The sequence below is a fragment of the Carassius gibelio genome, chromosome A8 (genome assembly GCF_023724105.1).
Source record: "Carassius gibelio isolate Cgi1373 ecotype wild population from Czech Republic chromosome A8, carGib1.2-hapl.c, whole genome shotgun sequence".
NCBI lineage: Eukaryota > Metazoa > Chordata > Actinopteri > Cypriniformes > Cyprinidae > Carassius > Carassius gibelio.
In genome coordinates, this window is record NC_068378.1 from 22486613 (window position 1) to 22513663 (window position 27051).

Sequence of the window (27051 nt, forward strand, 5' to 3'; positions counted from 1 at the left end):
CGGAGCCTGTTCGCGACTCGGTTGATTCAGATCGGCACTTCGGAACCTGTTCGCGATTCTGTTGATTCAGATCGGCACTTCGGAGCCTGTTCGCGACTCAGTTGATTCAGATCGGCACTTCGGAGCCTTTCGCGACTCTGTTGATTCAGATCGGCACTTCGGAGCCTGTTCGCGACTCGGTTGATTCAGATCGGCACCTCGGAGCCTGTTCGCGACTCTGTTGATTCAGATCGGGACTTCGGAGCCTGTTCGCTACTCGGTTGATTCAGATAGGGACTTCGGAGTCTGTTCGCGACTCTGTTGATTGAGATAAGCACTTCGGAGTCTGTTTTTATTATAGTGTGACGGTTTGTAGGTGTCCAATCTGTCGATGAGTCAGGTGTGTTTTCTTCTGTCCTGATGTGAGAGTTATGAGAGTTGCCGGCTCCAATATGGCGGCGACGTTGACGTGCGGTCGAGCGGCCAATGAGGCGTCTAGGTATTTATATGTCTATGTATGTATCCACCTTTTTCTTGTCAAGATGGGAGCGGCCTTTTGTAAATTCTGTGGGTACGGCTTCCGGTCTCATCTATATCCACTCCGTCCAGCTATTTTTAGCTAAACAAACACATTTATTTTGCTGCTTGAAATTGAAAGTTGGTATCTTATCATATAATTTAATGTATTGTCTTAATTAAGAGCATACTGCTTTGTGGTGAAACCGTTTTACTGTTCGTTTTTTCTCATTATTTACCAGTTAATTAACCGGAAGTCTCACCCCTAGGCTTTACTCTCGCGTACAGGAGATTGCCCATTTGATTGCGCCAACCAAGCACGTAGATGCGTCCGTCATCTTTAAGGTCGAATATTCGAAGATGCCACAACTTCACATTTAAATTCCGGAACAAACAGTATACCTTTCACAGGTGAGAATGTGTTGGTTTGTGTTAATATTACAAGTTTTGAAACATTGGTAACTTACATTAGGCCTACTGTTATGGTGAATGACGTCAAGTTGACCCTTCAAATGTGGAGGAAATCTTACATATAGCAGTTGAAGGTTTATCAATGTAAGATTTACTTAGTTTAATTTCACATTTCTGTTAGTGTAATGTATATAGACAGCAGTCTTCCCTTTGTTTCTTGACAGTTTTCCAGCATCCCTCTGCCACCCCTTCTGAAGTACTTCCTGCACCTTTAAACTCATGTTTGATGAATTTTATTTTCAAAAGTGCATGATAAATTTGTTGTCTCTCATAAGAAAGATTTGACTCTGAAACATCTTAACAAGTCGTCACGTTTTCGAATCTTCTCCGTTACCTATATATGTCACAAGGTAACACATTTGCATAATTTCCACCTGCCTACGAAATAAGAACACTCTGACCTGCCCACGAACTGTTTAGGTTAGATTACATCCAGCAAAAACTACTGGGCATGCACACATCAATATAGCATAACTTTTCTCCCACTGTACAACAATAATTACTATTTTTGCATTATTGTAAGGAGTAGGTTTAGGGTTGGGGTTGGTGTAGACGTTAATAAACACAATCTAATAGGTAGAAAATTCAATTTATTGTTAGCTTCCAGTTTTTGCTGTTTCTAGCCACAACCCCCACAAACACTTCCGCTAGTTAGTGTTTACATCATGTTGAGAAGACTTGTTTTCAGCCTCACTGAGCATTCTAGCACAGTTCCCACAAATGCACGTCAAATATGCTTATAATAATGATAATAATAATAATGAATGCAGTAAAACTGCAGTCACATGTAAAATACCACATACAAAGTTTAAACTTTCCACTGAGAAACGTCCTGATCTAGTCATGCTTGCGATGGAGTTTCCAGTTGAACGAGTGCATTGGTATCATCCTCGGCCTTGCATTAATAAGGTAATATCATTGCCATTTTTGTAAACTTATAGCATCTTTCTACTATTTAATGTATATTTTGGAAAATTACAATGTTTTCTGACCTTATGCATTTAAAGCTGTTGTAGGGGACTCCAACACAATATTAGGACACTTTAAAATACCATTTGACCTGCTCTTTAAATTTACATGTATACATACTTTATTTTTATTTATTTTTTTCATTTTATTCGCCCGAGCACTACTAGCCTACCAGTGATGATTCAACTTTCCACTTCTGCTACCTGTGCATAGTTTTAGGTTGCCAGGTTGAAGTCACAAATGGGTTGAGATTTGAAGATGAGTGTGAAATACGGGAGATTCCAAGGAAAACAGGAGTGTTCACATTATGATTGTAGCGGTATTATTTGTCAGTTGAGAGAGGCGGCAACTTTCCTCCTGCGAATGGGTGTGGTTTCAGTGCAGACAGTGGACACGCCCCCAGAATTTCAAGATTAATTTGTTTAATTTACTTGTGTTTATTATTATTATTATTATTATTATTATTATTATTATTATTATTATTCAAATTTGGCTTGGTGGTTAATACAATTAACATAAAAACATAAAAAACATATTTAATATTGCTTTACACGGACGTTAAACTAGCCTACCTTTTGTTTGGAAAACAACAATTTCCACTTCAAAATGGACCAGGTATGTAGGCTGTTTTATCCCAGCTCTCAAGAATTGAAATCTATTAAAACAGTTGCAGGTTATCACAGAGTGTCTATACTTTCGTTTCTGCGGTATAAACATGGAAAAACAAACTAATATGTAATGCTGGATGAGAACATCACCGTAGTCATATTTAGAGATTCTAAATGCCAGTGAACTAAATTAATCCTTAATGATGCCTTATTTCCAGGCCTTTTGCCTGATACACAATGTGTCTTTTTTTTTTTTTTTTTTTTTGGACAATTTAGGTTATTTTAATGGGATTAAAAACCAATAGTTAATAAATATTAAAAACAAATGAAATGTTAAAAATTAATTATATATAAATTATCAAAGTTTTTATAAATTCTAAAAAGTAATGTAAATATTTTTTAAGGGTAGCATTTTAAACGGGTTATTAATGTCATCTATTGTTTCTTTTGATGGGTTAAAAATACTTTTCTTTTAATTTCCTTTCATTAAAGTTTAAATTACTAACAAAATTAATTGTTGAAAAATAAATATTTGAAAAAAATGAAAAAATGTATGTGTCATTTTAACAATGGGTTACTAATATCATCTAAGGATACAATTTAATTTGAACTGTACCTTAATTCCTTGATCTCCATAAAAAGGATTGAAAAGCCCTGTAAGGACTCACCTGTGATGACACGTTGCTCAGGTAGAAGGTGTCATCCATGGCTTTTTGAATCCAATTGTGATTGGCTGCTGCGCCTAGATGACCCCTGTCAAGCCCCCTGCCTTTGTAATCCGCATTAGTCGATCTGCGGTAAAGATGAACCGAGACATCTTCTTTAAAATCCCAGAACTGTCTTTCTGAAGCCACGGTTATAGTCTCGTCGCTGAGCTGGTCTGTGACCCATGCTGGGGTTTCTGGGGTCGTATTGTGTCACGTTAGACTCTGCTCTTGATGTTGGACAGGGAAGGGAAGCCGTACTTCATCACATCTGTGGATCTGTTTTCAGTGACCTGTCCCATCTCGTACGGGGTAATCTCTGATGCTGTGTTGATGTTCTGGATCAGGATGACCAGTACGCAGTCTAGCAGTCCACCACTGTAGCTCGTATACAGGTTTTTATTAAAGGGGTCATATGATGTTGCTAAACGGAACATTATTTGGTGTAATTAAATGTGTTTATTCTTGAATCCAAGACCTTTAGTTTACAAGTCTGACTCTAATCATTAGGTCACGACTGCCCCGGTATAGGCAGTCTAGTTATACTAAATGACAATATAATCTTAAACTAGCTGATTTTTTATTTTTATGGTGTTTTAGTTAATTAGAATAAAGGATGGTGGACCACAATTTAAGTGTTTTGAAGGCACAGTAGCTTTTAAATTCTTATGAGCTATTACTTCCCATAAATTGTTTTTAAATAAATGGGGAACCTATGACTTAATTGGTATGAACCTTTTTTAATTGGTAATCAGTCACGTTTACTAACAAAAGCTAGCTCCTTCCTGTCATCCTCTAGGAAGTAACATTATTGTATGAATACAAAGTATTATGATTTTTTTTTTTAAATCACTTCAAAACGTTCCATGCTGATTGATAATAATCTAGAAATATCAACACAACAAACTATGCTTTAAAATATTTCATAATTACCTTATTGAAAACTTAAAGTAAGAAAACTGTCAATCCCTCACTGGACAATGGCTAACTTTAGCTATTTATTTCTATCAGCATTTTTCTGAAAGTCTGCTACAGTAGGTATAAAAATGCTATCATAAATTACAAAGTTATGGAGCTTATGTGCAATAACCCCAGTTATGTGCAGGAAACCCAACTGGAAATTCCAGTGCTAATCACATAACACATTGTATGTTATAAAGCATGCATGAATAGAACCTTACATTTGTTTCCAGAAAGCAAAAGTCTCCACTTGGCATTGCTGACTCAAGTTGTGTGTTATTAAGGATTTATTCATTTCAGTGCAGGTAGTTGGAGCAATGCAAACGGCTTGGCACTTTTGATTCTGTGTCTGTAAACATATATATGGCTGATTCCCCTTGTGAAACTTTGAATAAAAAATTGTTGATATTAATTACTCTTTTTTGCTGCTGTGGCTGTTATGTCGGTGTAAGCTGCATCAGGCACTAAATAGATATGCTGTTAAATAAAAAATTTTATTAAATTAAATGTATGCATTTAGCAGACGCTTTTATCCAAAGCGACTTACAGTGCATTCAGGCTAACATTTTTTACCTAATATAAAAGTTTGATTTGCATATAGAAGGACAGAGTCTAAAGAAAGACAATACACACACATGTCTCTTTGTGCTTTCTGATTGTCAGGTTTTATTCATTTATAATATGTATTAATAGTATTTTATTTACCCAGGCTCTTCATGAATGTAAAGCATTTGTAAATGTGAAATACATCAAAAAGCCCGTGAGCCGTTAAAGATTTTGGCATTTCTTTGAGACACGCAAGGAAATTAAAATTATTTGACAAATAACCTGATTGCATGATATACAGTGTGCTGACTTTCATTATGTATTTTAATTGTTAATATGAATGGCCATTCTATTTGTGCTGATTTAACAATGCATTTTTTTTCTGTGCTTCGTAACTTATTTATTTGGGGTTCGTGGGGCTTTGTGCTTTATGTACTTATATCACTGGTATCATCACAAAAGTGTGTTAATGAGGAGTCCTTTACGGTCATATCTGCACTGATGAATACATGCCAGTAACAAGATGATGTGGGGGGTTACATTGCGCTAAAGCTGTGCATGTTATAAAGCGTTTATGCTTTATTTAAATGTAATGATATGGATGGAGAAATATTCCAAATATATTAGAGATGCACTCTGCTGGATCAAATAGTTTTACCATGGTGTGAATACCATATGAACTGCAATAAAGGCTGCAATGTCTTTACAATGGTAACATTTACTCAACAAAAATAACCATTTCTACAAAAAAATATCGAAATAATCGAAATATACAATACTTCATATTTCCTTTCAGATAGACCAATATATGTATATTTGTTCAGTGTGACAATTTAAAACCTCTTTCTACATTCCATAAACGTAATTTCAAACACAAGCTAGAGACGTTCATTCTTCATACAAGCGGGACAGCAATTAAACATCTTTTCCAATGGTTTTCATTTACTTGTTACAACCTCAATGGCAATAAGATGCAAGAACAATGCAGCAATGAAATGTAAAAACAAGTCTTCAAGAGAAGAATAACTTGGCATAAGTAGGCTTCCGTGATATCGACTGTTTGTTGTATGTAAAACAAGCTGGCTAAATGCAGTGCTTGTACCTCAGTGAGCTTCAAAACTACAGAGAAATGTAGAAATGCAAAGGAAAGGAAAACACATCTATATATTTCTCCACTTTCTTTAGAGTGAGTTGAAACTGAACTTAAGTTCTTTTGAATCTGTTTTTGGTATAAAGTTCAGGCGATCAGTGATGCTAGTAGACAAGCAATAAACTGCTGGTCTCATGAAGGCGTTCTGACCTCAGCGCAGCCACCGTCATTTCCAAAAAAGATTTCGGCACCGTGAGGCTGGGCCTGTATGGGTTCAGGCCACTCTCTCTCCGTTCGCAGGGATCAGCCCTTTGGCCTGCGTAGACTAGAATTGGTATCAGAACTAAGATGGGTTTCTAGGCGCTGGCTTTAAGCAGGCTGTTGGCTAGAAGGCAGAGCAGCAGCGTCAGTGTGCTGAGGTAGCAGGCTGATGCGCCATCGCACCCTTTCTCACCCTGGCAGCGTGGCTGCTCGCACAAAACACCCCTAAAGCTGGGTGGACACATGCACTTCTGGTTCTGGATACAGGAGCCACCGTTCTGACACAGGAGGAACTCGTCATCGCACACGTTTGCTAGGAGTAAAAGAAGGACAGAGAGGAGATTCTCATTAAGGATGATACATATCTAAACTTACATGTCTGTAAACATAAAGATAGATCATGTTTTAAGGGATTGTTCAGTTGTCTTAGTTATAATCTAGCTGTACCTGTAATGTAGGTAGTCATTTAGCAGATATAGTTTATAGTGACTTGAGGTGTTCACATTGACAGTTGTGTGACAGTTCAGTGACTAAGTGGCCAAAGGTTCTTTGTGTGTGTGTGTGTGTGTGTGTGTGTGTAAACTTGTGGTCCAGAAAACCTTACCTTTTAAATGTTTCAGTAAAATGTAAAAAAAAAAATTGTTATATTAATATTATTTCTGAAAACAGTTCCGCTGCTTTTGTTGTTGTTGTTGAAACCATGATGTATTTATATTTCATGATTCTTTGATGTATAGAAAGCTCAAAAGGACGTGTGTGTGTGTGTGTGTGTGTGTGTGTGTGTGTGTGTGTGTGTGTGTGTGTGTGTTATGTCGCCATCAAATATTTAATAATGAGATGTTTATTATTAGAAATGAATGAATGAAACCACACTTCACAGAAAGCTGAACTGGTATTTATAAACCAGTTAAAACTTATAGAAGTTTATGCCATGCCTGTATGAAAACCAGGTCTAATTAGAGCAGAGATGATTATGATGGTAGGGATCTGTGAATGATCATAATTTGGGTCAAATACTAGACTTGTCCTGGTCCCGCAGTAAAGATAGAAATCTACAGACCTCCACCAATCTTTTGAAGACTGTGCGGTTCAACTCCATGTACACATCATTTTCAGATCATTTTGTATAAAGCCTTAAACAAAAAGAACTGGGAGCTGTCATAGTCACATGTATATTTGTAAACCGTAATTTCAACGGTAGTGTATAAGCTAATGTAGGTTTTGGGCTGTTTTCTAGTCCTTTGCTGACAGTGTTTCATTATACAACCATTTCTTTGCCAGGTTTGAACCTGCAACCAACTTCTTACCCTACCTCACTGTTTTCTCCACTGTCACGCCACCCACAACTATCTATAATCCACAACTTCTGCGACCAGCAGCCTGTTGTTGGTGGTACAACAGCAAAGACCTCTGTGAGAAACAATGTTGCTGAAATGTTTGAGTGAAATGACACCCATATGTTGTTCATTCACAGCACTGTATTTGTTTTTTGAGTATGATCCATCACAGAATGACTAAGCCTATGTTTAATGCTTTTGTGAAGGAAGTGTGACTTACGCATGCATCCTTGCTTCCAGGTATATCCAGACAGGCAGTCCTCACACTTCTGGCCCGTGGTGCCCTCTCTACACTGGCAGAAGCCTGTGTCATTGCACCGGGCGTGTAGAGAGCCCAGCTGATTACAGTTACATTCTGTGTATAGAAAATTGTAACTTTCAGAACTTAAAGGGTTAGTTCGCCCAATTTGCAAAATTCTGGTTACATCGAATGATTCATTCGCGAACCGGATATGACAAACTGCTTTGTTTTGAACTGTCTTACAACAGACATGGAAGAGAAGACAATGCTGAATAAAGTCGTAGTTTTTGCTATTTTTGGACCAAAATTAATTTCCGATGCTTAAATTTTTTTTAACTGACCCTCTGATGTCACATGGACTACTTTGATGATGTTTTTCTTACCTTTCTGGACATGGACAGTATACCGTACACACAGCTTCAATGGAGGGACTGAGAGCTCTCGGACTAAATCTAAAATATCTTAAACTGTGTTCCGAAGATAAATGGAGGTCTAACTGATTTGGAACGACATGAGGGTGAGTTATTAATGACATACTTTTCATTTTTGGGTGAACTATCCCTTTAAAACTCAAAAATAGCTTGTTTCATGCGTGCCAACAATACTGCTCTTCATATTCTTCAGAAGTATAGTTAGACAATGTTTTTTAAACTATGTTCCTGATGGGGCAGCAAAAATGTGTTGTATTTGACAGGAAACCTGCAGCTCTTAAAAAAAGAATAGTTCAGCCAAAAAATGAAAATGTCATCTCATCCTCAGGCCATCCAAGATTTAGATGAGTTTGTCTTCATCTGAACAGATTTGGAGAAATTCTGCATTACATCACCTGCTCACCAATGGTTCATCAGTACAAAAATCCACCCGTTTCCCTCCCAGATCAACGTCCTCCAACACATTTCTTTGGAACTACTTTGGACTGTTTTCACTTGTAAACTATGGTTGATCTGCACATATTTCTCTCCTGATCCAGACAAGATGACTTTTTCTCTGGAGAAAGCAATAATATTGATAGAGGACTTGTATTTTAGCCATTAGCTATTTTAGCCATACACGTCTGATGATATATTGGTGAGCAAGTGATATAATGCAAAATTTCTTCAAATTTGTTCCAAAGAAGAAAAAAACTCATCTACATCCTGGATGGCCTGAGGGTTAGTAAATTTTTTTGCACATTTTGCAAAACTATTCCTTTAAGTAAAAGTGCACAACAGTGCCACACATATTAAAGAGTGTTTACATTAGTCTTAAAGCCATAGCAGCAAAAATGACCTGTATAATTTCGAGGGTCACAAAAATGTGATAAATGGTCATAAATGACTAACATTGTTAGTGGACCTGCAGGAAAAATAATGTTTAATATAAAATAATATTAAAAAAAGATGTACAGTGTTTCAAAAATAACAGCCTCTTGCCTAAAGGCATATATTCACGTGTTTGCAGGAAAAATTCACTTCTATGTTGTCAGTTTTATATGATCAGTGGTTGTTCATCAGTCAGGTTTTACTCTATGCACTCACAAGGGTATACTTTTTTTTCATCTGGGCAGCTGTCAGTCATAGCGCAGTGATTTATGTGTGTGTATTTTTCCAGTAGATGTCACTGTATCATTATCAAAGTGTTGTGACAGATTTCTGATTGTATTCCTCCTGCCAACCAATTTATAAAGTCAACATGAAATCCAAATTTATTCTATTTACTTTTTTTAAATACACATTCCTTGTCCTATAGTTAATGATTAATTTTATTACAAAGAAAATATTTTGTCTTTATTGTCAAAATTTCCAAACGCCTGTGAATGTGACATTCATTTGCTTGTCATCAAAAACCTCTCTTTTCAGTTTTACCATGTACCGTCTACTTTCATTCAAAAATTCTATTTAAAAACACATCCAATCCCATCCTACTGCACTTTTTTTTTTGTTTAATATCCGTTATTACTTTGAAGTATTACATTACAGATGTAAAATGGGTTGCATGTGGCATTTCATGTTGACTTGAAGATCATGCATAAAAGAATACAAAGCTGCTTGTTTTAAATCTCATTTCCTTTACACTACTCTCATAGAGCATAATTATACAGATATTGATCAAGCTTTAACCTGGACAGTTGAAAATGCAAGTTGTTTAGTTTCCTAGATCTTAAATAAAATGAAGACGGGAGTCTAGGAGAAGATTTCTTGCGATTCTAATAGTAAAGGCTATAAGATGAATGATGCATGATATTTGTATATTTAAATCCATACTTCTGTTGGACTTTAGTAGGTCAGAAATTGTCACATGTATGGCAAGGTGGTGGCAGACCAAATGTTGGAGCGTATGCACATGAGGAAAGATTTCTCAACCTTTCCAGTTCCATACGTATCATTTGGCCACAATTTCTGTGCAGCGTGGTGTGGGTGCGTTGGGAACAGTGAAACGGGTTGACGTGGAGTGATATCTGACTGACCTATGCAAACATTCTCATCGTCCAGCTCGGCGGAAGCATTCCGGAAGTATCCGAGGCGGCAGTGCTGACAGTTCTGCCCTCTAGTGTTGTGTTTGCAGCTCACACAAGTCACAATGTTGATGAAATCAATGTAACTGCAGCGATTTGAGTGACCGTTGCACTCACAGTCTGATGGAGAAAGAGTAGATAGGTGTTAGTCTGTGGGTCAGGGAATGAGGGAGAGGAAAGGGAAAAGACATAGGAAACTCATGAGAGGACATGGGCATGACATGTAGACACTATGAAGACTATAATCGAGGCTAAGACTATTTCGCCAGCTGTAAAGGCTGGCAGGTATATAACACTACCTAAAAAAAAAAATGGGATTGGATTACAGATCATGTTAACTCATTGATTTCCAGTCCAGCCTTACTGAGAAATCCTACCCTTAAAAAAGGTTTGTCTCCACTATGTCATCAGATGACTTATCGCTTTTATCAACTGTAAGCTTATGGAGAATTTCTGAGATCATTTTTAAAAACTATTTTACAGATGTGGTTTTTTACAGAAGTACAGGCTGTCACCTTCATTCCGAAATAAACATAAATGAAGCTGTTACTTAAAAGTAAATTTGTTCTGTAATTGACAGTTATGTAAATGTCAGTATATTATACAAACTCTAGAACAGGGTTCCTCAAATCTTGCCCTGGAGGGCCAACGCAATGCGAGTTTAGCTCCAACCCTGATCAAACTCACCTACTGTACCTGTGATTTTGTAATGATCCTGAAGAAGACATTGATTAGTGTGTTCAGGTGTGTTTGATTAGAGTTAGAGCTAAACTCTGCAGGAAAGTGGATCTTGTGGGCCAGAGTTGAGGATCAGTGCTCTAGAAACACCAATGTTATCAACTATATTTCTCTCAGCTCTTTCCTATTTTTTTTGTTTTTGACTGTAACACACATTTGCCTCTATTTTGCAATTTTTCCATCGTTACTGTATCATTTAACAACTTCTTGGGAAATAGAAATGTTTTGCAGTGTCATGATTCAGTTCAGCCCACATATGAATAATAGCCAATCATTTTTACCACTTCATTAGCACTTTTTAATGAAAATGACACTGCTCATGGAAAACTGCAGTTCATTCCTATGGGATGTACTGTAAAGCTTGTCTGAGTCAGCAACAGTAAACCACCAAGGCTTAGTGAAGGGTCAGCTGTGGATCACTGTAGCCTAGATTTCTTTCCTTATTGTCTCTTATTTTTCATTCTCATTTATGCACTATTAGCTGTAAAACTTTAATTAGTTGGGTTACAATTTATGTTCCATTATTTTCCAGTACACGGGTTAAGGTTAAGTTTGGTAAATTTTAGGGGTAGGTTCAGGGTTACCACCTAGTTATTGGTTGCTCTTTATTTTACAGTACGTGTACTAACATGTACTTATAGTGTACTTACAGTGTATTTATCTAAGAAAGTTCATGTAATACAAGGAAACTACATGTGGTAGGGTTAGGTTCAGGGTTAGTACCCAGTTATTACATAGTTATTGTAATTACTATAATAAGTACATAGTATGTACACGAGGAACAGGACTGTAAAATAAAGTGCTACCTAGTTATTTATAATAATAAGTGCATAGGAAGTACATGTGGAAAATAAAGTGTTGTCATTATTTGTTTATTCGAAGTTTAAGATGCATATGTTAACCAAGTAATAATAGTTCTTCTCTGGGGCTATTAACTATAGTTTAACTAGTTTAACTTTTGTTCCCAATTACGGTTATACATTGTTTTATTTATACAGTGAACAAATATTACATTATACCATAGAATGTTTTGTCTGTAGATAGAGTTTTGCTGACAGTGTATTCTTAATTGGCCTGCACACACTAATAATTCTATTTGGCTTGTTAGTAAGGCTGAATGTTAAATTAAATATTTCGTATTTTTGGGACACTGTTACATAACAGTAATTTAGACATTCCCAAACAGACTGACTAAACAGTAGAGAGTCATTAGTATGAGTGAACAAATCCACCTGTAGGCCTTAATTAACATAGTTTAAATGGACATTAATATAACACTGATAATGAGCTGCTGTTTAAAGTTGTGTTTGAGAAGCTGATCTTTTGGATTCTTTGCTGTTTGGACACTTGGGGCTTTGAATAATTGATATGATGTTTTAAAGATGCTGGCGACGTGGGGTCCAGCTGTGTCACAGTCAGCTAAGCAGTGGGATGGGGGGGTGAGAGCAGCTAATTAAATATAAATGCTCAATTACTCCCCAGATTGGTGAAGGGATGGAGCGGTGTTTCACAAACGATCTTGCATCTTCAGCAGACAGCTGCCAAACACTCGACAAGTGGAAATGCAAAGTAGCTAGTTTCTAGAAGAGGATGTTTTTGATTATACAGCCTGGGGGAGATCCTTCTGTTTTCTAGCAAACACAATACATCATGAGCGGCTTACCTTATGAGACAAAGCAAAAAACAAAACGTGTGAGCACAAAGAAAAGAGAGAGACAAGAAAGGGCGACATGGAAGAGAGGAAATGAATAACATTTAGGAAGCAATTTTTCCACAGTTTCCATATTAGTGTCTGTCCATATTCCGAAAAACTGAAATCAAAACTGAATTGTCCTTTTATGAGCATTGCCTACAGGAGCGCTAATTCATATAAATACATCATTCACATAAAATGTCATTGAAACCCACGCCTTTTTGCTATCTTGATTTAAAGCATCGCCTTACCTTGAAATCTGATGTATGCAATTCTTGACAACTGTGTTTTTGGCCCCCCAGGGATCAAAATCCTCGCAACAACTTCAGAATAAAAGCAACGTTATTAACTATGTTGCCTGTTTGTTGGCTAACACGACTGCACTACTGGGACAAATCACTCAATGTGGAAAATCACTGTGAGGGGCCGAAAATGTCAAACTAGATCCACTGGAATGATGCTACTGTTATTTAGGAAAACTGATACTGTGAACAAAACTAGAGGAAACTAGGGTTTCGAGTTTCTTTCTTGTGGATCTAATGGCAGCTAAACCATTCAATACACTACAAGCTGTAAATGTTCTTCACTAACAGATGCTCCATATCTTCCAAAGCACCATTACTTGAAAATACAATGCAGTCAAGCAGAAATGCATTTTCAGACCACAGTCATTTAAAACATTGTGTGAGATGAGTCCAATATCTGTTTGAGTCATTTCACTATCATTTCACTATGCACGGTACACACACTCAACTACAACTACAGCTGTATACCTTTTTTCTCATAGTCTTTCTTTTCATAATCTTTTTCTTTCTTTTTTTCCTTCTCTTTCTTTTCCTCTTTGGCTTCCCTGCTCTCTCCGGTTTTCCCAGCCTGGTTATTCTTCTTAGTGTCACCAGATACTGTTTACACCAGAGAGAACGTGAGTGTTTGAAGAAGAACACGTCACATCATTTTATTTTCCAGTTCATTTTATTCATTGTTCAGATGTGATACATTATTTGTTTTATGCTGACGTAGTGGTTAATATTTAAGGAGACTGTTTCAAACATTTTTTCATGGAATGTACAAAGGTCTGTTCATTAATGGTTTAATTGCAAGAGAATCTAATTAAAGCTTGAACCAAATTAGGTCCTGATTCATTTTCTGAATCTGTTATTTTTTTCTGAATCCGTATTGTTTATTCAAATATTTTCTGTGTTCCACAAAAGAGAGTACGGTAAGTCATACAGGTTTGGAACGCCATAAGGGTGAATAAATGGTGACAAAATTTTCATTTACTATTTCTTTAAGAGAGGCAGGCCTCTTGCTTACTGTTCTGAAGGCAATTTGGGTTGGGTGACACAAACTTCAACAGATTACACCTCCAAATTTCACTTTTAAAGTGTATCATTGTGTTATTTGCACTTTAGCAAGGATTATACTTGTCAGAAAATTCTGATGTCACATTTGCTGTGGGTACCTGGGGCTCCTGCATTTTTATCTTTCTTCTCCAGGTTTGTTACAGTTTTTTCCTCCTTGGACACAGCTAGAGGAACTTCACTGTTTTCTCCTGCTTCAGATGGAGGTTTACTGTCAGGAGCATCTTTATCTTTCTTCTCCGAGTCGGTTGCTGTTTTTTCCTCCTTGGACTCAGCTAAAGGAACTTCACTGTTTTCTCCTGCTTCAGATGGAGGTTTACTGTCAGGAGCATCTTTATCTTTCTTCTCCAGATTTGTTGCTGTTTTTTCCTCCTCTGTCTCAACAAGAGGAACTTCACTCTTCTCGACTAATTCGAAAGGAGGTTTATTGTCAGTCTCAGCATCAGTTTGAGGACCAGCATCAGTGAATGTTTCAGCACCTGTTATGACAATTTGATCACCATCACCTGGACCTTCTGAAGCTGGTTTGACTTCATCAGACACATTGGTTGATTCTGCCTCACCTGGACCTTCAGGAGCAACAGTAGCAGCCACATTTAAATCTGAGGTTACTGGGGCAAAAGAATCAATCTCTGGAGAAACTGTAAGTATCGCTGGAGCATCTGTTACTGCTGCGATGGCATCAGTTGCAGGTGCATCACCATCAGATGCAGGAGTTAGAGGAACATCAGATGCTGGGGAAATCAAATCAATGTCTGGAGGGAGTGCATCAACTGTTTTCATCGCAGCATCAGTTGAGGACACAACTGTGCTTGTAAAAATGGTACTTCCGGTAACCACTGCACCCGCTTCCACTGGAGATCTATCAGAAACCATTGAAACTGCATCAACAGCAATAGAGGTTGGCAGTTGAATTGTGCTAGCTGATACTGAATATGTTGTTCCAGAAGTTGCCATGGTTGCAGAAGGTGTTGTTGCCACGGTTGCAGAAGATATTGCTTGGGTGTCCATATTAAGTGTTGTTGCAGTGCCATCAGAGGATGAGACAGATGAATCCGTAACCTCGGGAAAAACAGAGAGTGGACTGCTTGTAACAAAGCCAGTAGTTGCTGTCATGGTGTCGGTTGCTGTGGTGGCCACATCGGGTATCACATCTGGTGCTGTGGAAACTGTAATTGTGTACAGAGCATAAAGAGTCAGATATCTAAACCGTTCTGTCAAGAGCAGTTTAGATGCCTATGAATACCATTGGTGCCCTTTGGGTTACATATTGTACATAATAGATGTTACTGCAGCGTTTCAACCTTTGGACATTTCCAGTATGGCAGAAACGGGATACACAAGATCTGATAGAATCACTTCCCCCGTTCATGCCCCCGTCCAACCCTTCAAGGACAAGGACTCGTTGCATTTTCCTGTTATGGTTTCATGTATCTATCTCTCTCTCCATAGGTTCAATAAATTGTCCTTTTTTTGGTCTTCCTTACCATGACCTGGTCTCTTTTTTCTCTTTTTAAATATTTAGCAGGTGTTCATTCAATAGCTATTCAAAAATAGATCTGAAAGAATTGAGCTCCATGTGCTCTCCAAAGTGATTGTGTTTCACAATAACAGAGTATTTAATGATTTATCTCCTGAGGCCGGGTCTTGCCATTTTCATAGCTATAGCTTCAATACCAAATAGGTTTGAAAAGCGAATGCTACACACACCTGGTGTGAAGCAGAAATGGTGTGTTAGGTGAGGTGGTGGCATATTGATTTGAATACACAAACCAAGTGAACAAATCTTCACAGTTGACAAAACTGAACACCTGTTATCTACAGTAGCATATCTGATTGGAAAATCAGCTTGCTTTGTAAGAGAAATGCACTGCTTGTAAATGCAGTAAATGAGCATATACTCATTGCAATAAATATATTAGCGATATCAAAATTTTCATTATATACAAATACTTTACAAATATATTTTTATATTAGAAAGTAACTTTTTAAAAAGGAATTACACTCATATTGTTTATTATATTATCATACGAGCTGTAAAGTTGTCTTAATCATCCTTTTTTAGTTACTTCAGTATTATGGCTTTTAAAACTGGGCATTTTAATGTTGAGGTAAAAACTGAATGGAAAAAGTAAAAATTACTTTCATTAGTAATCAACAATGTTACAGGTGCTGAGCTTTTGTTCTATTTGTATTAAATCCTAAAACATTTTTAAGTCTGTAAAATTTTACTATCAGTAATTTTTTTTTTTTTTTTTTTTTACAGCTGTAAGCCCCGTTTAAATTGGTAATGGGTTTTAAAGCATCAGTGTGGCATCATCAAAATGCTACAAGTCTTCAATGCTTGATTCAAGAAGACATGGTTTAAGGAGCTGCCACATGGTACCCTGGCCTATATGACTTGGCACCCTGGCCTATATATATTAATGAGTGATTTAGGACAGCAGTAATCATGTTTAATCTCCACAACCAGCTATACCTCAGATCAGAATATAGAGCACCACTACTGACATCAATCATGAGTGGAATTAAGAGTGGAATGTGATTCCATGCATGCACTGCAATCCTCAAGGTCTCCTGTATGGTAAGGGAGAGCGAAGAAACTGGAGGGAATTTACGAAGTAGTGTAGTTCACTTGCTATTGGCCTTGTTTACTTGCCTGTGATGACTGTGTTGTACCTGATATGTGTGCGGTGTTGTACCTGATATGAATTATATTAATATTTGTGCATAATTTTTTACAGTGATGCTTTTACAGTGCTGCACTATTTTGCTGTAGCTTAGTGAATGATATGCAAGTTTAGAGCATATCTGAAAGGGTTTAGGGTTTAGTATGTTTGAAATTGTCTCGCTTGGTCCTGTCTGAAATGCTTTGTGTAGAGAAGGTTTTTTTTTTGTTTTTGTGTTTTACCAGGTATAAAATTGTAATCATCCCATGAAGTGAACCCTGGACTTGTAGCATAGTGTAGCATTATAAAATGAAGTCACACAAATTCAGATGTTCTAGGCTCTTCTGAAAGCTTGTAAGATTCTAAGTGCCTTTCTAATAGAATAACTGTAATCTATGCATTCTCACAACCAAGAGGGCAAGAGAACAAACTCAATGTAGGACTTTAAACATGCTCCCTGTTGAATATTTCACCTCTCAATTATTAACACAAGTGAGACCGAATAAATGAAGAATGTCTAACCTAAATAGATGGACACATGTTTGCATATATTACAGCTCATTTCAAGGTTGAAATGTCTTTGCGAACAGAGTTCCGATGGATTTGCTTTACTTAAATATCGCAACTTTAATACTGGAAGACATTTAGAGAAAAAAGTTTGTTTGAATGTTATTGTCTTGTGCAAACTTGTCACAAAACTGTGATTGTGCATTTACAGGAAGTTCTCTTACCTGGCTGGTCAGGTGCTGTGGGTACGACTGTGAGTGTTGGACCAGACGGAGATGGCATTGTAGTTAAAGACGAGGTGTCTGTCTGGCTCGAGATTGTAGCATCTGGCATTGTGGGCAGAAAGCTTGTCACAAGTAGCACTTGGGACAGTAAGATTACAGTGTTGAGTCGAGAGCCGAGAGAGTAAGTAGAGAGGGCCAGCTACCTCCTACTGTTCACACTTTTATTTTTAATTTTAGCTTTAGAAAACAAACTTGTACTTATGCAAAATAACACAAAGTTACAAGTGGGTACATCTAGCTACATTTGGTTGTATAAAATAGAAGTTTAATCACTTAGTTTTTTAGGTAAGAACTCTTTTCTAGTTTTAATGTATTGAAATACATTTCTGATTATAACATTGTTTTTTTTTTATGCTATTACTGATTTTATTATTGTACATTATTACATGTTTTTCCATGACTAGTATGAAATCAACCACAAAGCTAAAATCGTGTACCACAGACAGGCAATGCACTATGGTCCATCTACTACTAAACAGAAATGAAAAGGAACTTAAAAGTCAACATGAAATAGAAATCAGCCCTATTTATTTTCCCAGTACAAGGTACTGATATTATTGTAATTCAGACGTTTGTCAGGTCCACTTTCACAATCCAATTAATTCCCGACCAAGTTTCATCCTACATTCTCATCCCACTAAATATCCTGTTTCCTTCAGAATTGCATCATATTATGTAAGTAAAATGCATTGTGAATAGCATTTCATGTTGACTTTCATGCAAAACGGAGCTAAAAGCACGTCCATCAAACGAAGTTTCATAAATCAAGTCTGTATCCACCAGCTAAACTACTTTGAGATTCTAATCTAGTCTCTGCCTGTGTCACCTGGTGTACTGCTGAGTGATCCAGGGATCTCTGAGCTGCCTGTAGGGTCAGGAGGAGAAGTCGATGTGTCACTGGAGGTGGCCGTATCTAGTCAGCAGATAGAACGATAAGCTCGCCAGTGCAGGGATCAAAGACCACAACCACATCAGAGCCTAAATCAGCCTGATCTCAGCTATTTGCTGACCACAAATAAAGGGCATCGCTACAGACACTTTGCTGCAGCCCACAGCAATAAAGGGAACCAGTACTAAAGAAACACTCAGATGAGCATGATTTTGATGAGGTATGGGTTTGCAAATAATGTCAGTCATAAAACATGTCATTATACAACAGATGATAACAATGTGGTATGTCCATCATGGTCAAGATGATCTAATTTTTATCATAGGTTTTTGTATGTACAGTTTACACATACATTTTTAACACAAATTTATTGGTATATCAATACTGGATATTCACCTCAGCATGCTCACTTAAACATTACCTTTGCCAATTTAAAAGTTATTCTTAAAAAAAATAAAAATATTCATTTTAATATTAATTTAACACTTAAAGCTGCAGTAGGTAACTTTTGTAAAAATATATTTTTTACATATTTGTTAAACCTGTCATTATGTCCTGACAGTAGAATATGAGAAAGATAATCTGTGAAAAAAATCAAGGTCCTATTGCCATTTGCAGAAACTCCATCGCTACCGGTAAAAAATAACCAATCAGAGCTGTGGTCCGTAACTTTGTTTGTGTTCAAAATGTAGAAAAATGTATATAATAAGTGAGTACACCATGAATCCATTTTCCAAACCGTGTTTTTGGCTTGTCCTGACTCACTAGGGTGCACCTATAATAAGTGTTTATATTCTGACTATTTCAGATTGCTTCGGGGATACCGCGGTGGAATAACCCAGTACCTTTGTGATTCTTCATAGACATAAACAGAGAGAAGTAGCTCCGGCTACGATGTACTTCCGTATATATATATCTATATATATATATCCAGAAACCGAAAAATGTACACATGCTAAAATCAGATGTTAGGTTTGAATACTGAGATCATGTTGTCATGGTGGTATCTAAACACCTCTGTTTTACCATAGTACTTTGGATGAATGTGTGTATATACTAACTTGTGTATGAACTCGTGTGCACAAACACATTGAAAAAAAAAAATATGTCAAATATGCTCCTCAGTGCTGGACCAATGCTAATCATCTCTGTCTATGCCAGAATTCACAGTACTGTACATCAAAAATGAAACGTGGCATTTGGCGTCTCATGCATGTTAGCTTGTTTGCTGTTGTCTGGCTGTCACAGTAGGAGCAAGTGTCTTCCCTTTGGAAGAGGAATGACCATGTCCGCTCACACTGCGCTGGTGCTGATAGGAGCTTTGGGATTCAGCGTGGGCAGCCCACAGTGAGCACCGCAGCAGGCCGATACTTCCTGCTCTCAGGCATGCTGATGTTTTATTAAGGTTGCGTCCCTCCCCAGTGTTTCATAATTAAAGCATGGCTGAAGACACTGTTCCCTAATTCCATGGGCTTATTGTTTTTATATGGTTTGCTAATGAAAAACGGCCAGTATTACCGATAGATGTTTTATTTAGTGTTATGTCATCGTGTCATGGATTAAAATAATTTATGTCTCAGTCTCTCTCTGTAATAATTCAGTGAGAGATTCACACAGGGGTTTGTGTTCTTTGAGATCAGTGTTGCATTTGTATAATCATATAAACTGGTTTATATAGGATGACCTATCATGGAAAATAAGATTTTACTTTCTCTTTTGAAATAAGAGAGTTTGATGTACTATGTAATCTTTAATACCCTAATGCAATGTAAAACTTCCTTCCATCAAGATAATTATGGAAAGTCATGGTGCTGATGTCTGAACCAATAGCTGAAAGAAGGTTATAAAGGTTTGGAACAGCATGAGGGTGAGTGGTAGCTGAAATAGGGGTAAGTATTAGCTGAATACAAGTATTAATCTCTTTAGAAAAAAATAAATAAATCTAACTTAACTTTGAACGGTAATGTACAGGGGTCTTAAACTGTTTTTAAGTATCCCAAAGAAGGTCAAAAATGTTAATGGAAAAATTAAATTACAGTATTTCGTCTAAGAAAATAAAATAATAATTATAGTAATACAAAGATAAGAGCCATCACTCACGTTAATTGTGTGATATTTAAATATCCAAAATGAAGATAGAAAGAAATTAGGTTTTCATTATTGTATTGTGGCAGATGTGTAAAATCACTGAATATACAAAAAGTAGTTTAGGAGTAGATATGTCCTCGTGTTTCAACTGTGCTTTTATTTATATATATATATATATATATATATATATATATATATATATATAATATTTGTCTATTTGGACTGTTTATTCTACATTTTTCACAACGATTTTTTTACATGCTGTGTCACACGTCCATTCACACAGAATGATCAGTGGAAGCATCCAGAAAGGAATTATCATCCAGTACCTTTTAACAGGCTACTAATCGAATTAGTCTCTCGCAGTGCAGTCACGCTTTCTAGAAAAAGAGTGCATCTGTGCTTGTGTGAAAGAGAACGAGGAGCTCTGCACAGGGCTGATGAGCAGGGAACGGGTAACAGGAGGGCAGGCATATGGCCATGGGGGGGTTAACGTGAGAGCTGGAGCTCGGGCAGATTTCTCACATCACCCCCCTATCCCCCCACCCGCCATCTGCCACCGAACCAGACCAGAACCAAAGAGCAGGCAAAAACTGACCCGATCTACTTTAAACCGCTCTCAGTCGGAGAGAAACAAAGAAAAAAAAAAACAAGACAGGCTTGCAATCTTGTGAATTAATGGCTCTGTTCCAAAGTAAGTCTAGTAAACTGACTATTTAAGGCATCATAAGTGCACTCCTGCTGTTCCAAAAAGGTAGGAAGGATGACTGTGTTGCCTTCTAATGTCTTTCGGACAGATTCTACGGCAGAATGTATGATTCATAAAGGACGCAGTGCCAAAATGCATTGTGACATTCTATCCAAGATGGTTGACAAAGTGTAAAAAATCTTGATTTATAAATATATTTATTCATTGCGAAAAGTATGTCTAAAAATAGTCAATGTAATAAAACCGTAGTCTAGTTTACATAATGTGTGAGTGCTATGTATTTTTGTGCATATTAGAGTTTCACAAACTCTTAACACAAGAAAATCTAAATCAAAAATGTATGTAGTTGAAAAGAGGAAAGACCAAAATCTCCAAAACTGTATTCCAAGATTAAGTTTCAGTAGTATACGAGTAATTCAGATTAGTGAAATTTAAGGTTACTGTGTCATATTTTATAGATGATTTATTGTTGATGCCATTGAAATATAGAACACACACTTATTGGATAATGGAATCTTTAAGTAATTTTAAGTATATTTTATACAACATTTTGCATTTTATATTTAAACTACTTAATAAAATAAAAATGTAACTCTTCAGGTTGGTCTGGTTGATGTGCATGTAGATTCTAGAATATGCAAACTGCCAAAATGATTGGCTCATTCAAATGAAAGGCAGGGCTTCCATTCTGTCACGCACCATATTGAGCACATATTTAATTTTCCACGATTGGTCTGTCTTCTAACACTTTCTCTCCTGTGTGTTTGACTTAAAGCAACTGTATGTCAAATTTTAATTTTTTATCTTTTTCCTTTTAATTAAAAGTTTAAAAATCATTCTGATGGTTAACTGACTTCTAAGGAGACAAATAACTTTTGCTTCTTACCCACACTATCCTCCAAAAGTCTGTTCTGGGAACATGAGAGTTTGGTGAGTGGGAACGAAATTCCATGAAAAGGGTGAATTATTACAGCAGTAACAAATGAACCTGCAGCTATCCACTGTTATCATGACAGTGAATTCCACTCACTTACAGTAGCTGTAGACTAAAATACATTACCTTGCTTTAAGGACTTCCGGTTGTATGACCCATTAGGTTTCTATCTGTTTAGCTCAATCAGTCACTTAGGAGCTTTCTATTTCAGTTAGCATGCTGTCTTAAAAGGCGGATGCCTATGTAAACTGTAGACAGCAAAGAAGTTCACTTGTTTTTGGAACAGAGCCAGTTCCTTGCAGTAATTATGAATAATTTCACTTTTATCACGTACAGTTGCTCACTAAGATGCTTCCTCCCATGCGCTGCCTCACACACTTGGGCATGAAGATGTGCAATAACATTGCCCTTGCTGGATAAATGCTGGAGGGTTATTTTTCGAGTGATGAGAGGCCCACAAGATTAATAAACATAAATCATCCATTTCCTCCAAATTTCTGCTCTCTGTCTTTCTCTATTGCATTCTCTGTCTCTCTCTTTCACTCTGTTTTCCTCTCTGTCTTCTCCTTTAGGACAGCGAGAGCTTTCTATCACAATTTCCAAACACTCTATCCAGGAAAGAGGAATTGAATAAATGGTGCTTCCATATTTTATTCCTCATCCTCTCACACAGTAAAATTGAATAAAAATAAAATAAAAAATGACACTAGATAGCAGTAGGGTTCAATCCCAGGACTGTTTGGAGATCATTTTGGTAATGATGTCTTGATTTGCCCCTGAAGCACATATTCTGATAACCTTCCCGTTTCAGTGTGACGAGTGCAGAGGTCACTGCTGCTGCAGTCCTACTAGAGCAGCTAGATTTCAACCAGACTTGCTTTCACATTCCAATTTATTTTGGCCAGTATTTGCCGACTTGGTCTAGAAGGCTTGTAAAATGACCAAACCCATTTCCATTTTTAATATTGATGTTTGCAAGTGGGTAAATCTGAAATCAGCCATACATGCCAGAGTAATAACAACTTAGTTATACACTGATAACTTTAAAGCAATTACATATTTTTTTATGTGCAACTAATGAGTTCTCACACATCGATGGAATTTACACTGCTTTTCAATTATTTGTGATTTACTGGAAATTAATTTTGAACAAACATTTAATAGTGATTTCACTCAACAACAAAAAAATCTAGTTGAATACAAAGTACACATCTATTGTTTTTTTTCTCATAGTTCCCACATACAGTAGTTTCCACAAAAATATATATTAAAATATGTATATATTAAATATAACTGTTTTCAACAATGATAACAATAAGAAATATTTCTTGAGCACCAAATCAGCATTTTAGAATGATTTCTGAAAATATTTTCAAACAGAAAAGGGTTCATTTAAATTGTAATAATGTGTCGTATTACTGTCTTCCTGATCAAATAAATAAAAAAGTAAAAAAAAAAAAAAAAAAACTATGAACTTTTGAATGGTAGTGTAATTAAAAAATATATGTAGAAAATAGCATTTTTGTATGTATGTATGTATGTATGCATGTATGTGTTTGTGTGTGTGTGTGTATTTCAGTGAGAAATGTATTTCCATGTGCATGGGAACCTTGTAATAACTGCCTCAAACATGGTCTTTTTAATTTTAATGTCATGAGTTCATTGTATTTATTTAAAACTTTGTTTCTCATCTAACTGATAAAAACCTGTGCAGCTTCTCAGAAGTTACACAGCAGCCAGCCAATCAGAACTTGCAGTTCCTCTAGCTGTTACTAGTTTTACCTGCAGTATACTTCAGACAGTCTGTGAACAGTATGTGGGTTGTGTTTGCGACTGAGACTAACTGGAATCCAGATGTTTGCATGCAAAAGAAAGATCTGACTCAAGTTTCATAATCTGACTGTTCAGATTGCAGCAATGTCCTGAAAGCATACCATCATTAAGCATACATAAAACATTACAACAAAATTTGCATACTGTGGAATATTATTTGTTCCAATCCAAACAATACCAGTTCTTTCCAGTGAGGGTTATTAAATATTTCCAGCTTGGCAATGATTGAAAAAAATTACATCACAAACTCAAAAATCAGGCAGTTCTGACAGGCCCTAATAATGTTGAATTACGGATTATTTTGAGTCAAATAATGTATTAATGTGTCTTCTGCATGTATGTGATCGCAGGCAGCGGGACCCTGAGGGAGTGTGAGAGTCCATGGACCGACACACACTGTGATAAATTGCTCTCAATCTAGTGAGTGTTACTCAATGGTAAGAGATGGGGAAGAAAAGCTTCTCAGGACCCAAAAGCACTATGATGAGATATATATATATATATATATATATATATATATATATGTATACATATATATATATATATGTGTGTGTGTGTGTGTGTGTGTGTATGTATATGTATAAACCTAAATCAAGTCTCTTATACAAATACATCCAATACTGTTAAAAAGTTTGGGGTCAGAAAGGTTTTTTTAAAGACTGCATTTAATCAATAAAAAAATAGAGTAAAAAAAAACAACAATACTTCAAAATATTATTAAGATTCAAAATTACTTGTCTATTTTAATATATTTTAAAATGATATGTAAAAATTGATAGCCTGAATGCACTGTAAGTCGCTTTGGATAAAAGCGTCTGCTAAATGCATAAATTTAAATTTAATTTAAAATGTAATTTATTCCTGTGATGGTAAAACGGAATTTTCAGTATCGTCTTCAGTGTCACATGATCCTTAAAAAAATCATTATAATATGCTGATTTGCTGCTCAAGAAACAATTCTTATTATTATCAGCGGAAACAGTTGTGCTACTTAATATTTCTTGGAAATATCTTGAAACATTTTTTTCAGGATTCTTTGATTAATAGAACGTTCAAAAGAACAGTGTTAATTTAAAATGGAAATTTGTAACAAAATAGATTTCTTCACTGTTACCTTTGGTCAATTCAGTGCATCCCTGCCGAATAATGACCTCAAACTTTTTGAAAAGTAGTGTAAAGCTTTGTTCATTTCCATGTCCATTTGTCAACTGCCCATATACATGTACCATGATCCTGAATGATTACCATATCCATGAACTATAGATACAAAAAAGATACTTTTTGATATGTTTGACTGTTATGTTCTTCTAGTTTATCTAAAGAGCTCATCTACCGATCACTGATCACCTACTACAAGACTAACCTATTTTAACCTACAGACCACCACACGACAAACTGCACTACTCAATGGACTTTAAACCAGCTCTGACCTGTAAAAGTGTTTACAGACGCTGACGTACCCGGAGTCTGGGACCCTGTGACAGGTTGGACTGACCCTGTGGTGGCTGGTGTTGAGTCTGAGGTCAGTTGGACTGTGGGTGGTGTTATGGATGTAGTTATGGACATTGGTACAGTGGCAGCCTCAAGAGTAACTGCTAATGTTGACACTGAAAGTGAAGAACAACATCATAGCCTGTTTTTTTCTTCTGGCAAATGACTGGAGCTGCACAAATAAATGTTTCTAGTCTTTGAATTGATACGGACACCCACACTACTGATGTCCTTGCAGTCATCATACAAAAGCAAATGTTTTTGGTTAAAGATGTAATTGACTTATACCCTGTTCAGAAGCACATTTATCAACCGTTATTTATTAATTTGACAAAAAGAACGTGTCAGAATTTTTTTGGTAGTATTCAGCTGGTCATGTGATCTCAATATGGGCACCACCAAGAGAAGAAAATGTTCTTATCTTATTAAACAGCTTTTATGCAGCTAATATGACTATTATTCTGTTAAATTAATGCGAGTCTAAACTATTTAAACCTTTTTAAAAGTGTCACTGATTTCTTCCAACGCAAAACTTTGTGGGTGTGCCACTAGCATCACTAAAAACACACAAAAAAGTTTCACCTTTAAGTTGGAAAAATTACCAAGTGCCCCTTTAAGAATAATCTTGAGGAAAAAGATTCTTCTATATTCCTCATGAGATCAGTCATCACCTCAGATTTCCAACAAAACAGCGTTAGACCCCCACAAATGGGCCAGAAGTGCACTGAAATGTCCTATAACCTTGAGCACACCCTCATGCATCACTAGCCAGCATTAGAATGCTTTGCGTCTCACATCACATGAAACATTTATGAAGTAGAAAACTGTGGAAAAATGCATCACGCCATCAGAGTTCACAGTGACAGTTAAGGGACGGATCAGAACCGACGTCTTGTTAACGACATGAAATAAAGAGGCCAAAAAGAGTGATGGCAGCAGGAGCCAAAAAAAAAAAACATGCAACTGACAGTCAGCGTATTCCATTAGCATGCCACTTACTGTCAGACGTTCCCGACGCCTCACCTGCAAACAGAAAGAGAAGAAGATAAAACAAATGAGAGGGTTTATTTCTTGTGGGTTTATGTTATTTATTCCTCTATCTCTCTGGAGCACATCTAAGAGTTAAAACGTGCAGAAACCTGCCTCACTTTTGCATGCAGTGAATGTACATTAGCGATGAGCTGTACATTTTTTCCAATTCAATATGCCTGTTTTCGTTTTATTGCTAAGTTTACGTGAAAGCTTTGTGCTATTCTACATTCCTTAGCGAGTGAAGATGCCCCAGTTTTCTACATGGTACGTAAATCATTGCTTCCTCTCAGGTGTGTGGTGTTACTGCATACAGCAGGTGTATAATTCGTACAAATGTTTGGGGAGCCGTTCGGGGTGGGCAGGAATGAGCCAGGCTTCCAGGACTTGGCTTTGAATCCTCTCTCGCATGCCGAACAGTCTTGTCCAGTGGTGTTGTGCTCACAGTCGCACTGAAGGGTCCCGTCACGGAGGGAGCACTGACCGGCGTGGAGGTTACACTTACATCTGTGAAAACAGGAAACACCTATTAGCACACTTGTCACATCGCAGGCAAGGGCGAAAGCTGGACCACTGAGGACTATTCCCAGCTTTTATTTGTTAGGGTCACTTGAGGTAGCTCATTACTTGGCTCAATAAATTAGCGGAGC

The 27051-nt window shown here is 36.8% G+C and overlaps 1 protein-coding gene and 1 long non-coding RNA gene across 2 annotated transcripts in view; one reads left to right on the forward strand and one right to left on the reverse strand.

The window, feature by feature from the left end:
• Positions 1-343: 343 nt before the first annotated feature.
• On the forward strand, positions 344-24314 carry LOC128018905 (uncharacterized). The gene is made up of 3 exons (XR_008185015.1): positions 344-478; positions 765-906; positions 24232-24314. It is a non-coding gene; the product is annotated as an uncharacterized LOC128018905 (long non-coding RNA).
• Positions 4850-27051, reverse strand: part of LOC128018903 (netrin-G2-like) — a 56493-nt gene continuing 34291 nt past the window's right edge. The window contains exons 4-8 of the mRNA XM_052604772.1: positions 26736-26908; positions 26372-26395; positions 10129-10296; positions 7662-7796; positions 4850-6417 (exon numbers count right to left, since the gene is read on the reverse strand). Of these exons, the coding sequence (XP_052460732.1) occupies positions 6200-6417; positions 7662-7796; positions 10129-10296; positions 26372-26395; positions 26736-26908 (718 nt within the window). The 3' untranslated portion in view covers positions 4850-6199. The remainder of the gene's footprint in view (positions 6418-7661; positions 7797-10128; positions 10297-26371; positions 26396-26735; positions 26909-27051) is intronic.